Source organism: Lucilia cuprina, chromosome 3, assembly GCF_022045245.1.
Source record: "Lucilia cuprina isolate Lc7/37 chromosome 3, ASM2204524v1, whole genome shotgun sequence".
NCBI classification, from domain to species: Eukaryota; Metazoa; Arthropoda; class Insecta; order Diptera; family Calliphoridae; genus Lucilia; species Lucilia cuprina.
This window is the reverse complement of record NC_060951.1, coordinates 60622999-60642135: the sequence shown is the minus strand read 5'-3', so window position 1 is coordinate 60642135 and position 19137 is coordinate 60622999. Positions and strand designations below refer to the sequence as shown.

The 19137-nt window shown below is 28.9% G+C and overlaps 1 protein-coding gene across 3 annotated transcripts in view; it reads left to right on the top strand.

The window, feature by feature from the left end:
* The window catches only part of LOC111686881 (irregular chiasm C-roughest protein), a 79998-nt gene extending 61501 nt beyond the window's left edge, over positions 1-18497 (top strand). For all 3 annotated transcript variants that reach the window (XM_046947485.1, XM_046947486.1, XM_046947487.1), the window contains 6 exons: positions 14279-15021; positions 15245-15725; positions 15790-16344; positions 16413-16743; positions 16808-17106; positions 17265-18497. In XM_046947485.1, the coding sequence (XP_046803441.1) occupies positions 14335-15021; positions 15245-15725; positions 15790-16344; positions 16413-16743; positions 16808-17106; positions 17265-17716 (2805 nt within the window). In that variant the 5' untranslated portion in view covers positions 14279-14334 and the 3' untranslated portion in view covers positions 17717-18497. The remainder of the gene's footprint in view (positions 1-14278; positions 15022-15244; positions 15726-15789; positions 16345-16412; positions 16744-16807; positions 17107-17264) is intronic.
* Positions 18498-19137: the final 640 nt, after the last annotated feature.

Here is a 19137-nt window from a genome sequence, read left to right as displayed (position 1 = left end):
TTCGAAAAATTCCCCTTTTTATACAAAATTTTCGAAAATTCCTATTTTCATAGGAAATTTTTAAAATTTACGAAAAAATCCTATTCTCATTTTTCATTTTTGAAAAATTCCTCTTTTTATTGAAAAATTTCTCTTTTTATAGGAAATTTTTGAAAAATTTGTCTTTTTAATGAAATTTTTCAGAATTTTCTCCTTTTATAGGAAATTTTTAAAAAATTTCATTTTTATAGGAAATTTTTGAAAATTTTTGTTTTTTTATAGAAAATTTTTGAAAAATTTCCCTTTTTATAGGAAAATTTTCTCTTTTTATAGGAAATTTTTGAAAAATTTCTCTTTATATTTTCTTGTTTTTTAGAAAATTTTTGAAAAAAATTTTTTTACAGGAAATTTTCAAAAAATTTTTCTTTTTACAGGAAATTTTCAAAAAACTCCTCTTTCTTTTTATAAGAAACTTTCGAATAATTCTTCTTTTTTTGAAAATTTTTAAAAAATGTATCTTTTTATAGAAAATTTTCAAAAAATTTCGCTTTTTATGGAAAATTTTCAAAAAAATTCTCTTAAGAGAAAAATTTTTAACAATTTTCTTTTATAAAAAAAATTTTCCAATATTACAGAACAGATTTTTTGAGATGATTGTTTCATAATTGGTTTTGGATTTCATATAATTTACAATTTTATCGTTCTATGGTTAGACACACACCTAACACAAACAATTTGAATTATAAGGTTCATGTTTTCATTATAAAACTATATATACATTCCAATACTACAACTAGCGAAGCAAAACGCCACAAAAATGAAAAAATAAGATTTAAAAAAACATTTAACAAACATAAACAATGTTTTGCGACAGCAATAACAACAACATGTTTATTAGTTTTTCAAGGTTTTAAATTGAATTTGTTCAAACCGTACCCTCACACTCACACACACAGCTAAACAAACTCTAAAACATAGACATTGTCTTCTGGTTTAATGCATCGAAATTGCTTTTATAAGGCCATTAGCTAAGACTCTTCTGACGCTGGATCAGCGGCTAAAAGAAAAAAAATTGGAACAGGAGCAAAAACAAAACAAAACCCAACGAATGTTAAATCCCCACATTCTAAAAACAAATAACACAAATGGTGGGTATAAATGTGTATTTGTGTGTGTGTTATTTAGCTGGTAGTATTATTGGAGGATTTGATTTTGGGTTTTTTTTCCACTTTCAAGACTTGTAGCTTTGCACCATACATTGTATGAACAACATAAAATACATAAAGAACAAGTTGTATTGTATTTCAATAAACATATTTGTTTGTTTGTTTTGATGTTTGTTTCATACATACAGCCATTGCTCGTGGAATAATGTTCATACAGCTGTTTTCTATGTAGTTTTTATTATCTGTCAGCAGTTGACGTTAGAAAAGCCATAAATTAAAACATATGTTCTCGAAATTGACAATAGGAAGCTTCTTTATATCCTCTATATATCCTACTTTTCACTCACTTGCTTACACAAAAATTGTTTACAACATTAGTCACACACTTACTCACTCACTCATGTCTGTATGTTTGAAGGAATGCACATAAGTGTACTAGTTAACTTATACGGAGGTATATTCTGATAAATGGTACAAATTCTCTGGAAAACAGCCCTGTAGTTTGAAGATTGCAGAATTAGTTAAGCAACTTCTCACTTTTTTTTACAAATGGACTATTGACTACACATTAGATTACTACTACGGAGTTAAATAACTACTTACTTATGTACTTTACAGAAAAAGAAGTTTAATTGTAGTTCTCTCTAAGTTATTTAGGGATACTAAAGTAATGATTTTTCGACTTACTTCTGCTTTACATTTCAAAGAATACATTCTTGCCAAATGACCTTAAAATATAGAGTAAAAACCAGGATACATTCGATCCTGGCAAAACTGTTGGGCCACTACAAAATTGCAAATAAATACATACATCTATCTATACACATAAAAAATAACATAGAAATATTGTTAAACCTTTTTTTCGCTACGCTTTACCTCGAGACTAAACGGAAAAACAAAAGGACTACCGCAATGTTGACGTCAGCGTAGGTGGTTGGTAGTGGCGTTGTTGACGTTGTCGACATTGGCATCATCGCACCAACATCATTGTACTACTATGTATGAATGAATGAATATAATACGACTTTTTGAAGAAGATTTAGTGGCAGCAAGTGTGGATTTTCACAAAATTCTATTTAAGCTGTACAAACAAAGTGTAAACAATTGTAAATGTAACAAATAACATTCACCAAACAGACAGACAGACAGACAGACATACAAAAAGACATAAGACTATAAAGAGACTTAAATTGTACAACCAAACGAAACTCAATGTAGTCTTATAAACTTACAATTTTACATTAGATATTACAATATAACAAAAGTATAGAAATTGTAGTTGTTACATTTAGTAAAGTATGTATATACTTTACATATGTACGTACATACATTCATATGTTTGGCGTAATAAATTATGGTCTTTGTGGAAAAAAAAACAAACATATGTATATAGAAAAATATAGCGCAAATATATTTAAAAAAAATACACATTTTTTACCCACATACATACATGTACTATTCTCATACATACTTAGCCCAATATCCTTATAAAACATATGTATTTGTTTAGTTGAAACTTATTTCCTTTTTATATCCATTTTATAAAGTTTATTTAGAAGAATTGTTGCTTTAAATTAAACTTAGTTAAACACTAGACATGATATTTGTTTTAAAAAGAAGGAAGTTAAAACTGTATTTATAGTCATTTTTATCCCTTTTTATCAAACACATCACTTCTATAATAACTCTTTTTTGAAAAATGTACATTAAAGGGAAATTTTTGAACGAATTCTCTTTTTTAGAAAATTTTAAAAAAATTTTTGTTATAGAAAATGTTTAGAAAATTTTTCTATTCTATAGAATATTTTCAAACAGATACTTTTATAGCTCACTTATACATACACATTAAGAAAAATATAATGATTAGAATAGTTTATAAAAATTATACTAAAAAGGTGACAAGTAATTAAAGTATGATTGGTGTAATCATATTACTTGTTTTCGCAACTATTATGATAATAGTGGCAAATGACTATTCTAGCTTATATTTGCCACAATGTTTTGTTTGATTGTGTAGGTAAAAATATATACTTACATATTTTCTTGCACCAGAAATATACTTGTAGTGACCATAATATTTTTAAATTTCTTATAGCTACTTTATACTGATAACTACAAACATGTCATGAATTTTTTCCTAAGTAAGAAAAATGTAATTCAAACATATATTCGAAATTTTTACAAAATTTTTACAAAATTTTCGAAAAAATCTTTTTTCTAATTTTTTTAAAAAAAAATATTGTATAATTTCTCTTTTAATAAAAAAAATCATTAAATTTCTTTTTTTATAGAAAAATCTTTGAAAAAATTCTTATTTTTAGAAAAAATTTAAAGAAATTAACATTTCGAAAAAATTCTCTTTTATATAGAAAATTTTAGAAAAAAATCTCTTTCTCTTTTTGATGAAAATGTTTTGACAATTTTTTTAATATTTTTATTTTAATATTTAATATTTTTACTTTACTCTTTTCGTAAAAATTTCAAACAAATTTTCTTTTCATGAAAAATTTTATCACAGACATAAGAAGAGAGCACAATGCCCAACTCTCTAAATTAGGAATAGGCAAAGTAGATGTGAAAAAAAGAGTACAAGAGAGATCATTTGAGATCTCACTGCGTTTCTTAGCTCTATAGCTTTCGAATTAAGCTCTCTCTCTCTCTCTCTCTCTCTCTGAGTGAGCTCATTGCTCAACTTTCTAAATCAGAGATAGGCAAATAACACTCCAATAAGCTCTATAGCTTTCAAACGTAAGCTTTCTCTTTAGAAAATAATCGAAACGATATTGAAGAGGTCATTTCTAAAACTCTGCCTGATTAATCATATTTTTGTTTCTTATATACAAATACATATGTTTGTATATATGAACGATGACATGCTTTCTTTTACTTAATACAAAAAAAACAACTTTCTTGTTAAAAAACTAAAAATTATTTTCCACAAATTATAGCCTGCTGTTTAAAGCAACAATTAAAAATTTAATGATTTAACTTTAACGTACGGCCATAATAAAATAAAAGCAAAACAACAGCAACAACAACAACAACAAAGAAACGTTTATATCGCGAACTAGTAAATGTCCTTTTTAATCACCCAAATAATATGAATTCATACAATGTAAAATACACGTTAAATGTTTAAGTGAATGCATACATACATATATATTTACAATATACATATGTTAGTATGTGTTTATGTTTGTAAATACTAACACGAATATATAGTAAAAAAAAAATAAATTTTGTATTTAAATAAATAAAATACTCCCTTAGTTTATGGAGCAAGGATACTAGGGCGTGTAGGTTCTGTTATTTTTTTCACATGTATGTATGTACTATATATGCAAGTATGTATGTTATTCATGGAATGCGTTTGGGGTCAACCGCTAACTAGTCTTGTTACACTTGACTCTGTTTACTATCAAGGAGTGTGTATCCATGCCAAAAATATGGGAGTGTATGTATATGTTTGTGCAGTAATTGTATATAGTATTTGTAATGTTTCTAGAACAAACGAAAAAAAAAACTACATCCGCAACAAACATAAGTCCGCTAGCAGTTACACTTAACTTATTTTGCTTAGCTTTTGTATCAAACAAAGTTGGCTTGACGTTTGTTGTCTGACCAAAAAAAAATAAAAACATGACCAAACAACAAGCAAAACTAAGGGACGAACGACTCAACTGTCGGAACGAAGGACCAGCCAAAATGCCAATATTTTTTATATTTTGTTTTTATAATTTTGTTCATGGTTTTGAGAAAAAATTTGCGCGCAAAATATTGTATAAAAATTGTAAAAAAAGGCATTGGATTGCCATCATTTTAGCTCACTTAGAAACATTGAGAAAAAAAATTTGGTTAGATAAGTTTATAACGATCATGCTAACATGATTACAAGTAATTAAACAATATTATGATTGATATAATCATATAACTAATTGTCGCAACTATGTTATTATTATCTTTAGCAAATTACTGTCGTAGTTAATATGATTGTGCTGTAAAAATATATAGTTTCTACAACTAAATATAACCATAATATTGTTAAATTTCTTGAAGTTACTTTATAATGAAAGCTGAAAATATGTCAATTCGTAAACATGTTTTTTTTCAAGTGTAAAAAATTTAGTATTGGTGTGTAAGAGAATATGAAAGAGCGTACACGTACACAATAGTGACCACATACATGTACATTTATTGGTTTCCTCTTATTTTAACATTTTAAAACGCGGTATGGCATTTTGCCAAAAGACAGAAAAACAAGCAAGAACAGTGTAACGAATTCGTATAAAATTACATAAAATATTTAAAATTTACAAAATAATACTTTAAAAAATAAATTAATATATTAATACACAATTGTACACTACTATTTTATTAGGAAATCTTCTACTTAGTATAAGACTAGCAGAAAAAGTTCTTAAAACTATTAACATTTCTTTTTAAAAATTTCATTAATTTTAATAATATCCTCGTATATTGTTTTATTTTCACACAATGTCAAGTAATTTAAGTCATAAAGTAAAATAGTTACTGAAATCCTTTTATATCTGAAATAGTACAATGATTATAAATAAATTTATTTAAGTTTTTTTCTCAGCTTTCTGTTTCTCTTTTAACTGCAAGCAAACAAAAAAATAAAAGAAAAACTTTTAAATCCAGGTGTTGTAAACAAGTGAAAATAATTTCATATACAAAACAACTTTATAAACATTTCAATTTATCCCTTTTACCAACAACACAAAAATCCTTTAAACACATACACACACAAACAACCAACAAATGCTGAAGTAGAATATATTTAAGTGAAATAAAAATCCACCAGTACTTACTTACACTTTTAGCGCCAGAAAATGTATATTTTTAATAAATATTTTAAAAAAGGATTCAGCAAAATTTTGGCAATTTTCTTTGTACATACATATTTATGTTTGTATAATTTCAATTAGGCATGAGGTTTATTTTTGCTATTACTTTATCATTTCGAAATGGATTAAACATTTTGGCAAAAAAATATTTTTAGTTTTGAAAATTTAAAATTTTTTAAAGAAAGTTTAAATAAAAAACTTATCTTTTAATAGGTTCACTTCAAATTTTCTCCTTTAATAAAAACATTTTTTTTTTTGTTTTTTTTAGCGCCAGAAAATGTATATTTTTAATAAATATTTTAAAAAAGGATTCAGCAAAATTTTGGCAATTTTCTTTGTACATACATATTTATGTTTGTATAATTTCAATTAGGCATGAGGTTTATTTTTGCTATTACTTTATCATTTCGAAATGGATTAAACATTTTGGCAAAAAAATATTTTTAGTTTTGAAAATTTAAAATTTTTTAAAGAAAGTTTAAATAAAAAACTTATCTTTTAATAGGTTCACTTCAAATTTTCTCCTTTAATAAAAACATTTTTTTTTTTGTTTTATAGAAAATTTTCGAAAATTTTCTCTTTTTTTATAAAAAAATGCGAAAAATGTCCTTCTTACAAATGGTGAACTAATCATATTTTGTGTGAAAAATCTCATTTTATAGAAAAAAATTCAAATAAATTACATTCTATAGTTTAGAAAAAATGTTCGGTCTAAGTCTGTTTAAATAAAAATTTTTCGATCAAATGCTATTTTTATATATTTTTTTCGACCAACACTTTTTTTACAATTTTCGATCAAACTCTTTGTTTTGTGAAAATTCGCGAACGAATTCTCTTATTTAAGAATACAAACTTTTTTATAAAAAAAATTAGGAACAAATTCTCTGTCTTATAGAATTCACTTTTTATAGAAATTTTATGAACAAATTCTTTTTGATAGAAAATTACGAACAAATCCTCTTTTATGGGAAATGTTAAAATTATTTTTCTTCTTATTCTTTTATGGTTGGTTGGTTGTTTAACGTGGTAGTTTACTGCTCGCGAAAAGACTCCGTTTTGACCAGATCAGACCAGATAGATAAAGCCTTCAGCAGTGAGAAATTTCAGGATATCATTAAGCTTAGATCCAGATATCTCACCAAGATTAGACACTGCAGTTGTTAGGATGACGGTGAGATATACATAGCCCGACTTCATTACAGAAGACACCAGAACCAATACCAAGATTCTAGTGGTATATTCGCTCGGTAGGTACCCCTACACCACTCTCTCCTGGCAGATACTCTGACATTGAAAACATTATCAAAATCCGTGTGTGGAGTAATATAATTGGATGGTTGATTCAAGATTGAAGGTTATTGGCTTAATATCTTAGCGTATCTATATGTTCTTGATTTCCAAATTCCAGCTGACTTAAGCCCCGCTGCGCTACAAGCAGATATGGCCATATTATGCTATATGTATTATGTGTAATATAGTGTTCATACCTTCTGAAGGATAAGTTGTAAGGGTACCTGTTTTACTAATGCATGCTGACTTCCGAATATTGTATAACAAATCTAAACAATTTTTTTCTTAGTTGAGGTTTACCATACAAGAGATTTATATATAAGAATAGGACATACTATAGCTGTGTACATCCATTTAACTATGTTAGGACTAAGTCCCCATTTCATTCCAAACATCTTACGACTGGTATAGTATGCAACCGTTACCTTCTTGAATCTGTCCTGGATGTTGAGTTTCCATGATAATTTAAAGTATAGAATAATTCCCCGGGTATTTCGCGGTAAAATCCTGTTCGATTAAACGATATTTTTTCAGTCTTCTTTTCCTTTATATAACATTTTCGATTAAATTCTCTGTTTAGAGCAAATTTTGCTTAAAAGAATTAAAATTAATTTTCACTCATTTTAATAAAAAAATGTTCTATAAAATTTATTATTTTTTTTTTCGAAAATTTCTCTTTTTAAAAAAATCAACCCATAGTGCTGATTAAATACCTTAAAAAATATGTCATAGAAAAAAGTAATTGTTTAAAAAATACACTTTTTTAATAGTTATGTTATTAAAAGTGTTGATGATAGTGTTGGTGATGATGATGTTCATGATGATGATTCTTGAAACGTCAGTCAACCAGTCATATTAGACAGTAGTTTTCAACAGGAACAATTTGTAAAATTTCTATAAATGCAGTAAAAATCGTTAAATAAACCACAGTAACTATAAAGAGGTTTGTAAACAAAATAGAAATACACGTACAAATGAGGTGGCATTCTTTTTTGTTTTTTTGGAAGGATATTCAACAATATTTCAAGGTCATTTAAAATATCAACATTCTTTAGTTTGTTAGTATAGTATAAAAATATATATTTATTTATATATAAAAACATTTTCATTTATGTGTGTATTAAATAGAAAAAATACACACATACTTGTATTGTATTATATTATTGTATACTGAGGTCAAGTTTGTGTGGGTAAATATACACTTGTGCTAGTCTTTGTGTGTAAAATTCTATATCCCAGCAATTCGGTCGGACAGTCCCAAACTACCTATTTAACCTACCATTTAGGGTCACTCCTAGCTACTGAGCGTCCAGTTGACTAGCTATTTTAACATATGGTTGTCATATAAGGAAGCCAATTGTCATCTCATAGATAACGAAGGGAGAGCAAAAAGCTTAAATTTGTTTTTCAAGTGTCCACTCCCTCTCGCTTTCAAAGGGGGCACTAAAGCGAAGATTGTCTTTACTCTTGTTTACGATGAGTATATTTGTGAGCCAAACAGGTGATTAGATGTTAATGGAAATCCTTGTCTTTTTCGGATGATTTGACTCTTTGTCGAACTACTGGGTATATATTGTAGGTTTGTTTATATGTTTGTAGGTATGTACTATATGTGTGTATCCTCTCATACAAGTTGAAATTAAAATCATATATATATTTATATGATTTAAAAGAATACCTGTGCGTTATATTTATACACCCACATTTGGGTTTACCCAGCAAACTTGCTTCTTTTAAATTACAAAAATTTGAAATTACATTTTTTACGTTTTAAATTTTTTTTTAATATTTTGTTCAAATTAAAATTTAATGAAAATCATTTGACCAATTCACAATAGGTGTTGTACGGTTGTATCGTAGTATGTCATAATTTTTTTTTTATAATTGATTTGTTTTTGTTTCAAAAATTTTAATTTGCTATTTTTTATGACTTACAACCTTACAACAATACAACATCGATTGTGAATTAGACAATTATATAATAGAAATTATAGGAAATTTTGTGTGCTGGTCTTTGAGTGTATGTTGAATTGTATATATGCCTGCATACCTTAAAAATCATGGATTTTAATCTATGAATTCCTAAGAGACATTTTTTCTATTTTCATTTATTTGAGTGAACAAAAACATTTGAAAAATTTCATTTATTATTTCAGTTCACAAAAAAAACAAGAAATGAAAACTTAATAAATGATTCAAATTTGTTTTTATGTAATATCATTGTTTAGAATCTGGTGGGTAGAATCTGGCAAAATATATAAAACTTAAAAAAATGTTAGAAATTTTAAGTTTATATTAAATTTTTTTTCAAAGCTCTTGATTTTGCACCGAAATTGTATAGAATTTAAACACTTTGATGTCAATTAAGTACCAGTCGTGTATAAATTCAAAACATCTTATTTCCCTCTGTGTAGAGTATCTGGATAACGTATACATTTTAGTTTCTACATCTTCAGCTATTGGATTTTACTTCAAATTCGCTCTTTTTACATTTTCTATAATTTATTTAAATTTTTTATATTAAAAACACATTTTAATTATTAATTATTCTTTTGTCCTTTTGAATTTCAAAATTTGTTTTCTCTTCTTCGTCACCTAAAGACATGACAACATTAAATATGTATAATTATCAATAAAATATTATTATTATTCTTGACATTCATTATAATTATATACGTACGAACGTACTATGACATTTAGATAAGAAATACCTTAAAAAGTACATATTATTTTTGTTAAACAAATTACACAAACTAAAATGTTAGAGGTGAAATTATTTGAGCGGGAAAATAATTTTCGTAATTAAGTGGAAAATATTTTAATAATTGAAGCATTTTCATTTTAAACAAAATCAAAGTATATTTTAATTGGAAACACCCTAAAAGGAAAATAATTTCGTATTACATGCAAAGGAAAATTTTTTATAAAAATTAAAATTAATTTTTAAATATTTTGAGAATAATGATGGTAAATCTTTTAAATGTCTCTCCCTCTCTCTCTCTCTCTCACCCATACAAGATATTTTACATTAATGTGCTTTGACTCAAAATTTTGATCTCTCTGCTCAATAATAAATTCTTATATATTAATTTGAAAAAAATGGAGTAATATGAATACAAAATTTAAAAAATACCACATTTTTTTCTTACAGTTGAAGAAATAATCATTTTAAAATTCTGCTTTTTTGCATGAGTTTTGAATTGCATGTATGAGTTTGTAGATAAATGAAACGCATAAATTATAAAAATTGTATATGTATGTGGAATGAAATGTATGTGTATATATATTCTATATTTAAAAGTCCTTTTTAAATTGTACGCTTTATTAAAAAGGTCGTGGAATTATTTTGTTTTTACACATATAAAAGGTTTGCCCCTCAAAAAAAAAAAAACAAATGTTGATATTGAAAAGGGAAATTATAATTACTCCCAAGAGGGTTTCTTCCTGATAGGAACTTTGTGTGAATGGATCTTATTATTTTATCTAGGAGGACACTTTTTCAAGATTAATAGTAATAAAGTACTTAGAAGGGACAGACTATGTCATTGACTTTTCTATGGATTTGTTGATTGACTAGTTTGAATGGATTGATCTAGGGACTAATTATTGGACTAGTGAAAGGACCAATCTATTGGGTAATTAAGTATATCGATTTGTCTATGATCTAGTTAATGAACTATTCTAATTCTTTTGACTAGTCTATTGACCAATTAACGGATTAAGTAGTCCATTGAATATAATTCAATTATGGACTAGTATGTGGTCAAATCTTTAAACAAATCTATGGACTAGTCTGTTGAGTAGCCTATGGTATAGTCTATAAAATAGTCTATAGAGTAGTCTATAGACTATTGAATCTACTAGTGGACAGTCTATGAACTAGCCAACAGCCTAGAGACCATTCAATGGACTAATGTGTCGGCAAGACTTTGGACTAATCTATTACAAAATCAGTAAACTTGTGAAGAGTCTAAGAGCGAATTATATTATTGGTCAGACTGACTATGGAAGCATATATGCACAAATCTATGGACTCATCTATTGACTAGACTATGGATTAGCTATTATCAATAAACTTTTTATGGACTAGACTATTGCCTAGACATTCTATAGACTAGTCTAAGGACAAGTCTAAGTATGGACTTTTTAATGGTCTTGACTTTGGACTAAACTATGGACCAGATAATATACTAAACATGAACTAATCTATTAACTAGTCGAAAAACTACTTTATTAACTAGTCCAATGGCTACTCGGTTCGAAATCAAGTAATTATTTTATTAAAAGTTTAAGGAAAATAGTCCGGCCTATTCTGAATAAAAATTGGTGTAGATCGCTAAATAGTGTTGCTGATCCAGAAAAAGACAATAACATTAGAATATTACCATATTAATTAAAAACTTTAATATCAGTGTTATCAAGTGGATCATCCTACTGCATGCTACATACATGTTTGATACCATTTCAAAACATATTTACACAGATCCTAATTAGTAGAAAGAAATAATATAAAACTGTATACACACATAATAAAAAAAAAAAACATAAAAATCTAAAGTGAATTATATTTACCTACACACCCACCCATAGTACACTCACTCAATGACATATTTACATATTTTTGCAAATAAAAAAAGTAGAAAAAAAACCTTTCAAGTTAAAAATCACAAAAGAATGCAAAGGTGTGTGTAAGTTTTGCTTTATTAAGGATATGTAAATGTTACTCATATGTAAGTGTATATAATAGTTGTTAGTAGTACGTTTTTTTTAAATTAAATAAATGTTTATGATGAGTATCTTAAAATGTATGTCATATTGTTTATACAATGATGGTATTCCATTTTGTGGTATGACGCCGTTGTGGCATGTATGTGGTATGGTGTGGTTTGTTCGCTTTTGGTGGTGGATGGGGATAACTGTTGACTAAGAATTGGCATCATTCATATTTTTGGGTTATAACTTATATTCTACTGTCTCGCTAATGTGTTAATGGCCTTTATATAAACTTTACATTATTTACATTAATACGGTAAAAATTTAGTCAACACGCACACAGACAATTACCTTAACATACTCAACAAAAACACGCGTAAACTACCTTCATATTCAAATATACTCTCATCTACTAATTTAATATATACATTTAAACATACTCTTCACTTTTATACACCTATGAATTGTAGATTTTGTTGTATGTTCGTATAATTGAATAAATAAAAACACATTCAAATATAAGTTGAATACTTACATATGTATCATATGTCCAGCAAACATGCTGGTTTTAAGTTAAAATTGAAAAATGTCAATTTAAAATATTAATTTTTAAAATAACTTCAAAATTTTAAGAAGTTTTAATTTAATTAAATTTTAAGAATTCTTTTAAAACATTTGTCATTCATTATGTTCGCTGGGTTAACGTAAACGCATGAGTAGGTATATTGTCATTTATATGAGATTTTGTATAAATTTTATTTAGAAATAGAATATTAAGGTAATTTTAGCTTTTGTAAAATCTTATGAAATCCTTTCAACAATAGCAATTGAATTGAAAATCTCATGCAGCTTAATAATCTCATTAAACAAATCAGAATTAAAACACAAAAGTAATATTGACTTTAAAAGATCAAAATCTTTTATATCCTCTTATAATTTAATATCCTCTTTATAATTTAGCGCCAATCTTTAGGTGTATGATTAGCGATTAAATTAAAATTAATCGTTATTAGTTGCTAGTTTAAGCGCCCAATGAAGGCGGTTTAAACTTGAGCAAGAAATGTAAAAGTGCAAACAGCTGATACAAACAAATTAATAAACATTAACATGTTTGATTTATTAATTAGTATAAATGATAGAAACTTTAAAATACTTTTCCACATGCATTGTTTTGATAACAAACAGTGACTTTTTCTGCTACTTTGTATGGCAACTCTGCGAACTTAAATCTTGTACGCAAAAACATCAAAATAAATTTATTTTAAGATTAACTAATCTGATTATTAATTGATATTTGGTTGCCAACTCAAAAACCTGCTCTTAGAATTGTCTTCATCTGTATATAACATGCATTGTTTTGAGAGCAAATGGTGACTTTTTCTGTTGTTTTGTATGGCAACACTACAAAGTTTAATCTTGTATTAAAAAACATCAAAGGGGATTAACATCAGATTAAATTTATTTAGGATTAACTAATCTGATTATTAATTTGATATCAAAACACATGCTCAAAGCTTCATTCCCAGAGCTCTTGTAAAGATTGTTTTGAGAAAAAAACCCAAAAATTTGTAAATTGTTATACTCAAATCAGTACAAAACATTAAGAAAATTTTCCTTTTTCCATCAATAATTAATCCTTTAAAAGCTTGACACCTTTTTTAAGAGCAAACCACTACATACCACTTAAAAAATCTTAAAAAATCACAACTTTAACTTTTCAAAACCCATTTTTTAGGTTGCTTAACCTTAATTTTTAATAAATAAAAAAATTTCTTTTTTTATCCCAACTTTAACCTAAATATCCATCCACTTGATTGGTGGTCTGATGCATCATTTTAAAAAGTGTGAAGTTAAAGCTTGATGTGTCATGTTACTGCAATATTATACACTCAAGGAAATACTACACTGCAGTTTTTTTCTGCAAAAATTTAAAAGCCTCATAAAATCTGAAAAAAGCCAAAGATATTTTTTATACACAAACTAACAGACAGTTAACTTTGTTTTAGTAATTGGATACAAAACAATGCGCACGCGCATTAAGTTTATTGGGCGGCCTGCAAGTAAATTGAGAGCACATCAAGCCAAAGAGAAACCATAATAATTTACTGCAACGTTTTAGCAATAAAATTAAAGCATAAAGTGATCACTGATCAGTGATCACAGGGTGTGGGCGTAAATTATTGCTATTGCATGTTTTAATATTAACCTTTTTTTAAAGTGTAGCATTGCTAATCTTAATATTTTATGTTTTCTTTATCATTTTAGGCGTTTTCATCCTGACAGTAAGTTGAGACCATAAAAAAACACAAAACACTTGTAATATGCCCTCGAAAACTACAACAACACTCCTGTCAAGGCCCAGCCCACAACGCCAACGTAATCAAAACAAATTATGTTCTTTAGCAACTTTATTATCATTGCCCTCACCAGCTGCTAGTTTAAGAAAAAACATTCCTTTATCTAATCTACTCGTAATATGTTTCCTTTTGGTCAGCCTGCAGGCACTTGAGGTGACGGCAAAAGTTAAAACGAAAAAGAATTCGAATATACATTTCAGCAATAATGAGGATAATCTAAAAACCACCTCCGAAGGTCAACATTTCGCCATGGAACCACAAGATCAAACAGCGGTAGTTGGTTCACGAGTAACTCTACCCTGTAGAGTTATGAAAAAGATTGGAGCTCTACAGTGGACAAAAGATGATTTCGGTTTGGGTCAACATCGTAATTTAAGTGGTTTTGAACGTTACTCTATGGTGGGCAGTGATGAAGAAGGTGATTTTTCTTTAGATGTTTTTCCCGTTATGTTGGATGATGATGCCCGTTATCAGTGCCAAGTGGGTCCTGGTCCTAATGGTGAAGCTGGCATTAGGTCGAGATTTGCCAAACTAACTGTTTTAGTACCACCTGAGGCTCCCAAAATTTTGCAAGGAGATCATTTGGTAACAACTGAAGATCGTGAAATTGAGCTGGAATGTGATTCGGTGGGTGGAAAGCCAGCGGCAGAGGTAAGTTCAAAAGAAATACGTATTTAAATTGAAATAAGCTTTCGAGATTTAGCCGAGATATAGGTGTAATCTTGTACTAAAGTTTTATTTTGATAAACATTTTAGCACAAAACATTTGATTTTTATTCTAAAATGTAATTCTGTACTAAAAATTTCTAAAAATAAAGTAAAATTAATTTAAAATAGTTAAAAATTTAAAAATATCTAACTTATCCTCTTACAGATCACCTGGATCGATGGCTTAGGCAATGTCCTAACGAAAGGCATTGAATATGTTAAAGAACCTTTGGCGGACAGTCGTCGTATAACAGCCAAATCCATATTGAAATTGACACCCAAGAAAGAACATCATAATACCACTTTTACATGTCAGGCTCAAAATACCGCTGATCGTACGTATAGATCAGCTAAAATCCTATTGGAAGTAAAATATGCGCCCAAGGTAACGGTGTCGGTGGTGGGCGGTGCTTTGGCAGGCGGTCGCATTCCCGAAGGAGCTGAGGTTATTCTCTCTTGTCAAGCTGATGCTAATCCGGCTGTTCAAACCTATCGTTGGTTTATCAACGATGAACTGGTCACAGGAGATTATACCACTAAAATGGTAATACATAATGTTTCACGACAATATCACGATGCCATCGTTAAATGTGAAGTGGTCAATGCTGTGGGTAAAAGTGAAGAAAGTGAAACATTGGATATAAGTTGTAAGTGTTTTGGAAATTATCTACAAAATAATATTTTAACACTTTCTCTTTATTTCCCTTAAAGATGGTCCAATTTTTCGCCAAAGACCCTCTTCCGTAGAGGCAGATTTGGGGACAAGCGTTACCATGCGTTGTGATGTTGATGGCAATCCTACACCCGAAATAGAATGGATTAATGAAAATTCTGATCGTGTTGTAGCCACCACCGCTAATCTAACATTAAAAGTTACTGCCGATACAGCAGGACGTTATTATTGCAAAGCCGTAGTGGAGGGTTTTCCCGAAATCGGTGCCGAGGCCACAATTTATGTTAAAAGGGCTCCCATTATAACATCGCACAAGGTGCAATTTGGAGCCGTTGGTAATCGTGCCAAAATTGATTGTTTAGCCTTTAGCATACCCAAAGCTGAAAAGATTTTATGGTCTTATGAAGGCAAAATTATAAATATGTCTACTGCCGATCCCGATTTGTATATATTCGAAGAACATCATTTGCCTGAGGGCGTCAGGGCGGCACTGATAATCAAGGAAAGTCGTTCCAATCATTTTGGCAAATATAATTGTACAGTTGTAAATTCATATGGAAGTGATTCATTGTTAATTACTTTAATACCAGAACGTAAGTTGTTGAAGATTTCTTTCTTTTTTTTTTTGAAAATAAAATAAAACTTTATTAAATTTCTGCAGCTGGTTCGGTACCCGTCCTTTTAGTGGTCATGGGCTCTATGTCCTCGGTGGCCATTATCCTTATGGTTGTGATGCTCGTGATTGTGTATATGAAACGTAGCAAGAAGAAGCCCATGCCCGCTGATGTTATACCGGAAGCTTCACGCGGCGGTGACAAATTAAGCGATCTCAAACATGAAATGCGTGCCAAAGCCTATGAAGCAGCTGAATATTCTGAGTCCACCTCTGATGGTTTAGCCATAAATCTAACGCATTCTCCCATGCCTGATGTACAAATGAAGGGTGCCACCTTGGGAGTACCCCTAGCAGGTCCCGTTAAATTGGATGAAAGGTTAGCAAAATTACCGTTAAATTTTCCGTTATAGTGTTAAAATAAATGTGCTCTCTTTTCATAGATTTTCTGGTGACTTTGGTGATCGCTATAATAGATCGTGTAATATAAAAAATATTAAAAATCAAGACTACAAGGAGTCGGTTAATGGTTATGCTCCTTATTTTGAATACGCTTTAGATTACAGTCCTCCTAATGATAATAAAAATTCTATGAGTTCTGTATCGAAGAGTAATTCAACTACGATTAGTTCGGCTACTTTGCCACACTATTCGAATCCTGCTAGCACAACGGGTAATATGAGTTTACCCCGAAATCGTGCCGATATGCAACAGCAACAATCTATGAATAATGGATTTTTAGGTAAACATCGTTATCAACTTTCGAATTTAAAAACTTGTTCTTACTTAGTATCAGAATTTAAAATATTTAATATTTTTTTTATTAAATCAAGTTTTTAAAATGTAATTATTTAAATTTAAAAACATTTATTAATTTTCTATCCTACTATTCTTTTCTAGGCCAACCACTATTACAAAACGGCATTGATAGTCGTTTTAGTGCCATTTATGGTAATCCTTATCTGCGCACCAATTCCTCCATACTCCCACCTCTGCCGCCACCAAGTACAGCCAATCCGGCGGCAACACCAGCACCACCGCCTTATCACGCACCCCGTAATCATGGCAATCTCATGGGCAATGGAGTCATGGGAAGTCTAAAAAACTTCGGCAACGCCAATAGCATAATTACTGGTACCAATGGTCCGGCTAGTGTAAGTGGTAGCAGTTCAAATCTCACCTCCAGTAGTAATACATTAGCGGCTACACCGCTGCAGCAGCCTACCGTGGGTACACCCTCTGGTATGGTAAACTCCTCAAATGCAACAACAGCACAAAGTCCATCGGGCCAATTTATACTACCATCAAATGGTAATGCGGCTAAGAAAGGAGCATTAGCAACACATGTTTAAATATAGTGCAAAAAAATGCACAAACTCACACACACACTCTCGAAACAAACGAACGAATAATATAAACGAATTAAACCGGATAACGGAAGTTTTATTCAAATTTTTATAGAAAAAAAAAACATATTGTGATTTTTAGCGTTAATTATTTACCTATGGCAACTTTATGGCAGAACACTGTGTACATTTTTAACCAAGTTGCTAAAATTATTGAAAAAATTAGTTAAAAATAACAAAATTCTTAAAAAAACACACAAAATATATAAAATTATAACTTTAGCAACTTTGGTTATAATTTGCATTTTTATTATAGAACATTATTGTTAGTAAAAATTAAGAAACTAATATACATAAATACATATATTTATTGTGCATACATACTTACATATATAGGTATCATTAGTAGGTATCATATTAGGTTGGCCTCGATTGTATAGAGATAAAATATGGTATTGATGTTCCTATGGAAAATGTACCACTAGTTCTACGTTTATGCGGCTGTAGAAACAGAATTAGTAGAGTTTGTGTGCTGCATGTTACAATCACTAAAGCGGTATAATGTTTTGACTAGGGTTCTATAAATCGACTTTCGAATAATCGAACAATCAACTTTTTGTCGAAAAAAGTCGAAGTCAACTGGCAACTTTGAAAGTTTGCATTTCATTTTGTTTTTTGGTTTGACGTCACAGTCAAAAAAAGTTGGAAAAAGTCGGAAAAGGTCGAAAATAGTCTATAAGTCGGAAAAAGTCAAAAAAGTGGGAAAAATTCGAAAAAAAGTCGAAAAGTCAACTATTTATAAAATATTAAAAGTCGACTTTTAATTAAATGAAAAAAGTCGAAAAATCGACTTTTAACTAAATGCAAAAAGTCGAAAAGTCGACTTTTTATAAAATGCAAAAAGTCGACTTTTCATAAAATGCAAAAAGTCGAAAAGTCGACTTTTCGTTTCAACTATAGAACCCTAGTTTTGACGTGTAAAATGCTTTAAGTTGTTCTACTTTCTACAGCTGTTTTGACAATTTATATTCTGTTTTTATTCAAGAAACTTAAAAATTTTTTTAAAAACCAAAAAATTAATGACTTAAAAGCGTTGCATGTAGTGTGGACCTCCAACTTAAGATAAAATGTATTTTTTTTTTTTTTTTTTTTGTGTTAAAAAATTTCCTTTCTCAAGGTAAATATTTCCATTTTGTCAACATATCACTCATAGAAATGTAATGAAATTTTCATATTATATGAAAGATCTTTGAGAGGAGCTTTAAAAGGCTTATCAGTTACATTTTTCTTTAAGATCTTGTTTTCGAGTTCAAATGCCAATTAATAATCAGATTATTAAATCTAAAAATAAATTAATTCCAAATGATTGGTTTTGAGTACAAGATTAAACTTCGCAATGTTGCCATACAAAACAACAGAAAACTTCA